At 51.7% G+C, this 10,258-nt stretch overlaps 2 protein-coding genes across 2 annotated transcripts in view; one reads left to right on the top strand and one right to left on the bottom strand.

Moving 5' to 3' along the window:
* Positions 1 to 2,148: 2,148 nt before the first annotated feature.
* On the top strand, positions 2,149 to 5,856 carry Klhdc7b (kelch domain containing 7B). Its single transcript, XM_005354340.2, has one exon. It carries the CDS (start codon positions 2,149 to 2,151, stop codon positions 5,854 to 5,856), a length of 3,708 nt encoding a protein of 1,235 aa, XP_005354397.2.
* A 1,833-nt stretch (positions 5,857 to 7,689) lies between these two features.
* Positions 7,690 to 10,258, bottom strand: part of Syce3 (synaptonemal complex central element protein 3) — a 6,374-nt gene continuing 3,805 nt past the window's right edge. The window contains exon 2 of the mRNA XM_026782465.1: positions 7,690 to 7,847. Within this exon, the coding sequence (XP_026638266.1) occupies positions 7,690 to 7,847 (158 nt within the window). The remainder of the gene's footprint in view (positions 7,848 to 10,258) is intronic.

Genomic DNA, 10,258 nt, shown 5'->3' with positions numbered 1-10,258 from the left:
TTTCTCTGTGTAACAGTCCTGAATGTTCTGGAACTCACTCTGTAGACCAGGCTGGCCTTGAACTGGCTGAGATCTGCCTCCCTCTACCTCCCAAGTGCTGGAATTAAAAGTGTGAGTCACCACCGCCCAGCTATATTTTACATTTTTATTTTATTAGTTTTCGTTATGGTAGATCTTGATTCTCTCTTTCCCTCCCTTCCTCCTTTTTTTTTTTTATTAAAATGTGTAGCCCAGGCTGGCCTCGAACTCATGATCCTCCTGCCTCTGCCTCCTTCAACAAATCCTACCGGCGTGTGCCAGCACAACCGGCGCTCTCTTCTTCCTTCCTTCCTTCCTTCCTTCCTTCCTTCCTTCCTTCCTTCCTTCCTTCCTTTCTTCCTTCCAGGGTCTTACTACATAGCTCTGGTTCTCCTGGAGCTCACTGCCTAGACCAGACTGGCCAAAAATGCTCAAGAAATCTCCTTACCTCTCCTTCCTGAGCCCCCTACATGACCCTCATTCATTGTGGTTTGCGTGATTTCTACATTCACCTTCCCTGTGGGACCTTCCTCTCTCTTTAACTGCCCTGGATCTTCGGAAGCTGTGCGGAGCTGCCAAGGTACTGGCTAGCCCATAAAGAGGGACTGGGAAAGTGGCAGCTCTATCTATCGAAGGCCCAGGATCTCAAACTTAACCACAAACCAAACTTAACTACAGAGCCTGAGTCAGGGACAGGGAATAATGGCAAGAAAGGCCTCTGCCAGCTGAAGTCCACCTTAAGGTGTAGGGCTCACCCAACCTCTCACTGTTACCTAATAGTTCTATGGGAAGCTGGGATGGGACCAGGCCAGATGAGATATTTGAGGCTCGGCCGAGCCCAGGCTAGGTGCCAGGGACACTCTTGCCACCTCCTCGATGCCCGAGTCAAGGAGTGGTTGGGTCCATTGTGTTCCAGAGGAAGAACAGGACCACTTCCTGTTGGGGGAGCTACCTTTATTGTGGGGACTCCAGTCTCTTTTTCTATGTGTCTGGGTCATTCCTGGTAAATGTTAAGACTCACTCCTCATATAGAGTCCAGCGATGAGCAGACTGAGAAGGGCCCTCCCAAAAATACCAAGTGCTTATGCCTAGTAGAGTATCCACATGGCAGCCCCTGAGAACCAAACTGGGCCAAGAGGTGGGGTGGAGTGTGACTTGGTTCAGATGGGAACGGCTTAGGAGTGAGAGGAGTCCTAGGGACTGGACTGGTAGGGCACCGGGCCAGAGAGGGTTTCTGAAGGCTCTGGGTACAGTTTAATGACGTGACTGCAGGAGAGGTAGGCTATGCCCTGAGCTTCAATGAGGGACCCTGGGGCAGTACCCGAACAGGGTAGTAAAAGGAGCCAGGAGGATTTAAGTTAGGGTGGAATAATACTGGCCACAGAGAGGGAGATAGAATGCTTAGGTTTTCTTCATTCTTTCTCACTTTTATTTTTCCCTCCTGACTGGAAAGTGACTTTATCTCTTTATTGGAGCAATGTTTGGTAGCTGATGGAGGAGGGAGGATGAGACCTTCGCTTGTCTCACACCCAGAAGGTAACTCTTATAACCCTCATCCCAGGCTCTCTGTTTTCAGCCTGAAAACCCACCAAAACAACCCCCCCACACCCTTCCCTGGTGGCCATGGTGGAATTGGCCTCTCCAGTTTCTGGTAATTTCATCGGGGCAGCATCATGTTGCTAAGCCCCGAGATAGCATCTCCCTGTGTGGTAACCCTTCCCTGTCAGAGCTCTTACATAGCTTATAGAGTGTAGGGTGAATTGAGAGGGAAGTATGAGGGTCTTTAAGGCAGAAGATAGCTGGGTGAAATGTTGGCAGTGTGTCTAGGAATACTTTCATTTGTCCCTAGGACCCTGAGCAAAGAAGGAAGGGGAAGGGGCGGAATTGGGGTACACAGCCAAGGGCAGGCTGCTGTAGATCACGGACTTTCCTGATAGGGCCAGTTCGGTTTACTGACAAGCCTGCAAACCTGACTGTCGAGGGCCCGGAGAGTCAGTCCACCTTAACAGGGCTGTCTCTAGGTGAGCTGCCTGCAGTGTCATCTGCCCAGCCTGCAGCCCAGGCTGGGTGTGGGGCATGCATAGCTGTCAGCCAGAACAGGCTCTTCCCAGCGCATCTGCGGTCTGCACCATGCTCCAGGGTGCGGGCGAGGTTAGTGGGCCCCTCTGGGGCTGGGATGGTGATGGAGAGGAGGACTGGGATGGGGCTGTGCTCACCTTGCTGGCGCTAGCTGTGGTAGCCACCATAGCACTGACTTTGCAGTGGTTTGGCTCCAGGCAGGACCAGGAGACAGACAGATCAGCACCCACACCTGCGGGTGTGCAACGGGTTGAGGCTGAAGGAAACAAGCTGGCCCTGCACCCGAAGTCCAAGGACAGTGATGCCAGTGAGGGGCAGAGCAAAGGGCAGGAGAAATCAGAGGCTCCTGGAGACGGCCAGAGAAGACCAGCTACAGCGAGGGCCCAGGACCCAGAGCCATCACGAGGCAGAAGTGCGGAATCAGACGCTTGGCTTTCACTCAAGACACCTGGAGAGGTGGCCAGCAGAGGGATCATCCCAGCAACCATGGGAAAGAAAAGAAGGGAGCCACTCAGGCCAGAAACTTCCTTCCAGGGCCACAGCAAAGCAAGGGATATTCCTGTCCCCATCACGATCCGCTTTACTCCTCGAAGTCCTGATTGCCAAACAGAGATGCAGGTGGTGGCAGCTGACACCTGTGGTAAGGGGGCAGCTCAGCAGGGTCCCGTCCATACAGAGCAACAGGATACCAGCCCGTGGCACCTGGCTGTGGAGACTCCTGGGCCCCTGGGGAGAAGCCTAGGCAGCTTGCGCAGACGTCGGCGGCCCGGTGCCAGATCAGGAGACCGACCCTGCCGTCCTCTAAAGCTGGACCCCCTCCGCCTGGGCACTGTGGTGAGTGTGTGGGATGCTGTGGATTTGGCAACTGCGGCCACTCAGGACATCTTCACCAGCAGTTCCCTTGCAGGTCCCTCACCGCACCACTCACGCAGGGGGCTTAAGGGTCCTGAGGAGATGGGCCTAGCTGATGCCGTGGAGAGTCGACCTCGGGTGGACTCCGGGGACGTGTGTGGGAGGAGCGGCCTTCAGCTTGCTCCCGCCAGCATTGCAGGCTCAGGGGCTAAGGACAGGGAGAACAGGGAGCCTGGGTCCCCTGCCCCTCGGGAGACTCAGGGGATCCTGACTGATGAGGAAGCCTGGTCCCGGGAGAGTGGGGCATCTGTTGTCACCAGCAACTTCACATCCTCCCAGGGCCCCTTGCCAGAAAAGCTGCGCCCTGAGGCCTGTGAAGAGGACCAAGTTGCTGACCAGAGCAAGATGGAGAAATCAGGAGAGGGCCAAGGGAGAGGCTCCCGTCAGGGCAAGGAAAGTGAGCAGATAGCTGGAGGTTCAGATGCTGGCCAGAGGGCTGTGCTTATCCCGGACAAGACCAAGTCCACTGGTGGCTTCAGCTGCACCCCCTCTCACAATCTTCCAGCATCTCCTCTGACCCGGAACACAGAGCTGGTTCCATCCTCTGCCACGGCAGTACATCGCAGCCCTGGGTTTCCACACGCAGTCTCTACCCTTGCTCCTTTAAACAGTTTGTCTCTGGAGGTTAACCAGGGTGGTGAAAATCTCAGAGCAGGACCAGCCTCCCTTCCAACACAGACTTTAGCCTCAGCAGGAGCCCCAACTTCAGCCCCAGAAGCAATCCTAGCATCATCCTCAATATCACCCCCATCCTTAACCTCAGCCCCAGTTAAAGCCTTAAGCTCAATTTCAACACCAGCCCTATCTCTAACATCATCCTCAACCCCATCCCCAACTCCAGTTACAACCCTAATTTCAACACCAGCCGCATCCCCAACATCACCCCCAACCCCAGCCTCTGCCCTAGTTGTAGCTCAGGTTCCTGCAGTCGACAGTGAACCAAGACCTATGTCTAGGGAGTCAAGTGTGGGCCTCTCCAAGCGCTCCCTGGATGGACGAATCTCAGCTAGCTGGGGAAACCTTATTACCATGGTTCTTAAAAGTCACCCCTTCCCTAGGCAAGAAAAGGCTGATGGTAGTGCCCCGAGAGCAGATCTTCAGAGTCCCGCTCAGCCCAGCACATCTGCATACCTGGGCGGTAGACAGCCAGGTACCGCCTCTGCAGGGGCAATCTCCAGCCTCCAGGACAAACACAGAGCACCGTCAATCTTAGTCACACCAGTAGGTTCAGGGGGCCAAGCTGAGGGCAGATATGAAACACAGCCGATGAGCGTGGATACTAGTGTGTCTTCCACTCGGGACCCCAGAGGAGATGAAACCAAGGAGGAAAGTCAAGAATCTCGGGCCCCAGCTGCAAAGCCTGAGGCTGTCCCAGAGTTCTCCGCGCTGGCACAGCCTGGTCCTGTCCCATCTACTATGAAGCAGGAAGCTCAGCCCATCCCTCAGCCTCGGCAACGGAGAAAACGTAGTTTAGCTCAGAGCTCTGAACAGATACTTACTCAGGAAGTATCCCAGAAGCCCCCGGGGCAGGTGCTAAAGGAGGGAACCAGACCTGCAGACAGCAGGGACGTCCTCACAGAGAAACAGAAAGAGACACAAAAGCTTATGATTTTTCTGCAGAAGCCTGGCAGTTGGGGAGTGGTGGAGGGGTCTCAGAAGTCCCGCTCCCAGGCCTCGCAGCCTACCACAGCAACGGCGCTATGGCCTCCAAAGCTAGATCTAGGCAGCTGCTTGGAGGTTTTGGCCTTTGCCCAGCAGCGTGGAGAGCTGGGCTTAGTCCAGGACACCTATGTCTTGATGAGCAACAACTTGCTGCATGTTCTGGGAGACCCACACCTCTACCGACAGCTGAGTGGCGCCGATAGGGAGCGCATTCTGAACCTGCGGACCTGCCAGGGCCAGACAGTGCTGGGGGTTCTCGAGCTCCCCAGCCTTTATCAGGTGAGCCGCTCAGGGCTCACGAGGGGCCCTCATGGTGAGGACGCACCGGCAACCAGGCCTGAGCATTTGCATCTTCATACATACCTTCATGTGTTCAACCCACAAGAGAATGTGTGGCGGCCCCTGATTCAAGTACCAGAGGAGGTCCCGCTCCGGGGATGTGGTCTGTGCACTATGCATAACTATCTGTTTCTGGCAGGTGGCATCAGAGGTTCTGGTGCCAAGGCTGTCTGCTCTAACAAGGTGTACTGCTACAATCCTCTGACCAACATTTGGAGCCAGGTTCGGCCCATGCAGCAAGCCCGGGCCCAGCTCAAATTGGTGGCTCTGGATGGGATGCTTTACGCCATTGGTGGTGAGTGCCTATACAGCATGGAGCGCTATGACCCACGCACAGATACCTGGACCTTGAGAGCATCCCTTCCCGAGGGCACCTTCCCTGTGGCCCATGAGGCTGTGGTCTGCCGAGGAGAAATCTATGTCACGGGGGGTCACCTCTTTTACCGCCTGCTCAGATACAGCCCAGTGAAAGACTCATGGGATGAGTGCCCCTATAGTGCCAGCCACCGGCGCTCCAGTGATATGGTGGCACTAGGCGGCTTCCTATACCGCTTTGACTTGTTGCGGGGCGTAGGCGCTGCGGTGATGCGCTACAACACGGTGACAGGCTCCTGGAGCCGTGCTGCCTCTCTGCCCCTGCCCGACCCTGCCCCGCTCCACTGCACAGTCCTGGGCAACACCATTTACTGTCTCAACCACCAGGTCACCGCTACCTTCACAGTTTCGGAGGGGACTGCCCAGTTCCAGGCCAAGGAGCTGCAGCCCTTTCCCCTGGGAAGTAAGGGGGTCCTCTACCCATTCACTCTGACTTTGCCCCCCAAGACCTGGTTACAGACCGCAATCTAAGTTCCGGGTGAAAAAACAACCATGTGTCTGCTCTCAAGAGAAACCTTCTCTGAGTGGACCTGGGGTGTGGGGAAGAAACCTGGGAGCAGAACTTTCTGTTTTGTGCCCAAGCTCTCTGTCAAGTTATGGGTGTTGATTATCTGAAATGAATCCCTTCTACCCCCCAACCCTGGCTCTCTTGGTCCCTTTTTGGCTCCCCCTATACCCTGCTGGTTTGGATCCCAGGTCCTACCTGCTTAGGATGGCTTGGCTTCATCACAACCCTGTCTGTGGGACTCTTTGGTACTTGTTGAATTTCCTGTGTTCTCCAAGATGGAAAATGAAGCGAAGTTTCTCAGGAAACATCCTCACTCTGGGATATTTGCTATCTTGAGGTCCTTTAGGAGTGAGTCTGGGTCTGACTGGGCGGTGGGGCACACACCTTTGCTCCCAGCACTTGGGAGGCAGAGGCAGGTGGATCTCTGAGTTCTAGGCCACCTGGTCTACGGAGCAAGTTCTAGGACAGCCAAAACTATACAGAGAAACCTATCTCAAAGCAAAACAAAGCAAACAAACAAACAAAAAACCCAACCCAAACCAAAAACAAACAAAAGAGTCTGGGTCTAAATGGCACTTCAATATCTTATTCCTTGATTGGATAATTACTCTGCTGCCCGCAGTCCCAGTCCAGGTTGGGTCAGGACGGTTTGGCACCTGGTGAGCCTCTCTCAAACTCTCTGGGCCCTCACACCACTTCTTTCAAGCTCTTTCTAGATGAGCTCTGTGCTTTACTCTAGTTAAACCTGCTGTTAGCTGTGTAAAGCAGGAGAAGCATTTACTACTCCTCTGAACACCTGCCATTCAGGAGGTCCATGGGACAGGATCTCTGGCAGCCATCTGGCCTGGTGTCCGAGGCTAACTACTGACGCCTACTTTAGGCAGGTAGATAAATCTGAGTGCTTTTTCTTTTCTTTTTTTGGTTTTTCAAGACAGGGTTTCTCTGTAGCTTTGGAGCCTATCCTGGAACTAGCTCTTGTAGTCCAGGCTGGCCTTGAACTCACAGAGATCTGTCTGCCTCTGCCTCCTGAGTGCTGGGATTAAAGGTGGTTCATCACCACCTGGCTCAAATCTGAGTACTCTTGCTTGTCCTGGCCTGCAACCTGACTTGTCCCAACTAGGCCATTTTCTACATTAAAAAAAAAAAGAAGAAATTTAGGGGTTGGAGAGATGACTCTGTGTTCAGAGCACTGGTTACTCTTCCAGAAGGCCCAGGTTTGAGTCCTAGAATCCACATAGTAGCTAACACCTGTCTGTAGCCTCATTCCTGGGGATCTGACACCCTCTTCTGGTATTTGTGGGCACTGAATACACATGGTTCACAAACATATATGCAGTTAAAACATCCATACACATAAAATAAAAAATATTTTAAAAAGAAATGATTTTTTATTGTTATTGTGAGGGAAATGCATGCGCCATGTGTACTGTGAGGAGGTCAGAGAACAACTCTGTGGGTTGCTCTTCTCCTTATCCCTTTACCTGGTCCTGGGGACTGAACTCAGCCTTGAGTGGAAGCGCCTGTGTCTGCAGACTCCCCGTTTCCCCTTTTGTTCTGCACTTAGGACAGCTGACACCAACAGTGTTGCCCACCGAAACCATCTCCCTCACACACTGTTCTTTGCTCACAGAGTCTGATATGAAGTTATGTCAATCGTAGTGCAAGACAGAAAGGAGCTCTTGGGTTTGCTTGAAAATAAGTTTATTGAGAAACGAGTGCTGTGCACACAGCTACACACCTGGGCCTCTGAACCCATGCCCCTGGCTTCTGCACTCAGGCTGGTGACAGATGGTGGTTTACTGCTTGCGTTTAGTCTCGGTGAGTAGCTCTTGCCAGTTCTTCTCCATCTCCTCTTTGCAGTTGAGGAAGGCATCCTCCAGCCGGCGCATGGACTCTGCTAGTGTGGGGTTGGTACGCATGACCACCATATCGTAGGCCATCCAGGTTGCCTGCACTACAACAGACAGGTCCAGTCAGGTGACAGGTGCTGAAGCTCTGGGTGGGGGCACTGTGTTTAGTGTTAGGGGTCAGACCCTCGGAGAAAGCTGAGAGGGTGCTATAAACCCCCTATAAAACTTCTTTCTACAGTAGCAACAATGATAAAGGTCTCAGTACTTAAGCCTATGACAGTAACCAGCTGGAGATTAGTCTGATATGGAATGGCAGAAGTGTAAGAACAAAGCATGGGCTCTTACCTGTCTGTAGTCCACAGCCAATGGTTTGCACATTGGCTCTTAAGAAGTCGTAATTTTTACCCAAGCTTACATTCTCAAGGTAATCCAACCATTTCTAGACCCATGAGACCCAAATGCGTTTTCTCATGCCCAGTGACCTGAGACACCTGTCTACCTGTCCTTGACATCCTCGAGAGGTCAGGCTGCCTCACTGCTAGGCACCCTTGAGCACTCACCATCACACAGATGAACATCTCTGCTCTTCCTCAGAACAACTGGAGCACAGCTGGACGGCCTAAGTGAGCTTCTTGCGCAGAAGCAGTGGAAGTGTGTGCAGAGCCCATTCTGCAGCATCCACTTCTGGTGCAGCACTTCCCTCTAGACTGTACAGAACATGGTCTGCCCCACTGCATGACAACTGAACACAGCTGACATGCCCTTTATTCCTCTACTAGGGTGAAAAGTATTGGATACTTTGGGAAATTATATCTTCAAGGAAACTCACCAATGAGATTACAGGAAAATGATTAGTGCTAGATATGAGCATGTTACATATATGAAAGCAACATCACTTTGTTACAGACTCGAAGCAGTGGAGAGAAGCATGTACTTAGTTATGGGGAAATTATTTACAGGTCTCAACAGAGTTTATATGATTCTATTACAAGCATGGGGAGCCTTTAATTTTTGAATTAGGAGTGGCACTTGGGACACTTCTTACAATGTAGACCACTGGATCATTCCACAACAGTTTTTGTCTAGCAGGTTGGGGATCATTCTAGCACAAAGGGTCTGCAGACCACCCTTTTCAAATCCCTGGAAGCAGATGACATGTGGATCTGGAACCCAGAGTAGAGTCTGCTTCCCATCCCTCTACCTGCTAGCTATGTAACCTTAAACAAGGGAGCAAATTTGCTGACTCAGTTATAAGACAGAGACCACTTAGTAGCTTCCAGCGAGAACCAAACAGACACTATATGAACCACTTAGCATATACGATGGACTGAATGTACGCATGCCTCTACATTTATTACTGAAATATGGTCCCAAGTTAATGGCATAGGTGATGGGCCTCTGGGAGATGTGCAGTAGTCAGGGTAGAGCCCTCATGGCTCATGGGAGAGACACAGCACTTGCAGCTGGCCGTGTGAGAACACAGTGAGAAGAAGATGACTGTACAAACATGGAGGAGACTTCTCACCAGATAACTTGCTGGCAACTTGATCTTGGATTTCCCAACTCTAGGGCCAACCATGAGAAATAAATGTTTATTTTTAAAGCTATCTTGTTTGTGGCCATTTGTTATGGTACCCCCAGATGATTAGTTAGAAATTGGCACCAACTAGGAGAGTGTTGCTATAGCAACACCTGGAAGTATGGGAGCAGCTTTGGTGGTGGGTAGAGGTGGCCTGAGTTTTGAAGCACATAATAGAAGCACATAATACAGTACTGAAGCCGGCGGCGGTGGTGCACGCCTTTAATCCCAGCACTCGGGAGGCAGAGGCAGGCGGATCTCTATGAGTTCGAGGCCAGCCTGGTCTACAAGAGCTAGTTACAGGACAGGCTCCAAAGCCACAGAGAAACCCTGTCTCGAAAAACCAAAAAAAAAAAAAAAAAGTAATTCTGGTTCAGGAAGAAAAGAGGAATTTGGAGAGACAAACCCTCTGACTTCAGAGAGAATATATGTAATCCTGGACAGGATGTGTGGGGACCTACAGATGGTAAAGCCATTATTATGATAGCCCAGATGGAAATGAGGACTGTTATTGGGAGCTGGAAGAAAGGTGACCCTTGTCCTAACTGTCAAACTGTTGGCTGGGTTGTGTTCATGCTCAATATTTTGTGGAATGTAGAATTATGAGCAATGAAATTGGATATCCAGAGGAGGAGAACTGCTTAAAATTAGAAACTTTTTTTTCGAGACAGGGTTTTTCTGTGTAACAGCCCAGGCTATCCTGAAACTCACTCTGTACACCAGGCTGGCCCCAAACTCACAGAGATCCACCTGCCTCTGCCTCCTGAGTACTGGGATTAAAGGCGTACGCCACCGCTACCTGGTCAAAATTAGAAATTTTTACTATAAAATAAATAATGCAAATACTCAGGGCAAAGACTTAAGATAAGAAAGAAAAGCCGGGCGATGGTGGCGCACGCCTTTAGTCCCAGCACTCGGGAGGCAGAGGCAGGCGGA

The sequence above is a fragment of the Microtus ochrogaster genome, chromosome 15 (genome assembly GCF_000317375.1).
Source record: "Microtus ochrogaster isolate Prairie Vole_2 chromosome 15, MicOch1.0, whole genome shotgun sequence".
In the NCBI taxonomy this organism is placed as follows: Eukaryota; Metazoa; Chordata; class Mammalia; order Rodentia; family Cricetidae; genus Microtus; species Microtus ochrogaster.
The sequence above is the reverse complement of the archived record's forward strand: the minus strand, read 5'-3'. Positions and strand labels throughout refer to the sequence as shown.

Excerpts from the sequence above, each read along its gene's own strand:
- Klhdc7b (XM_005354340.2), top strand. The coding sequence starts at position 2,149 with ATGCTCCAGGGTGCGGGCGAGGTTAGTGGGCCCCTCTGGGGCTGGGAT.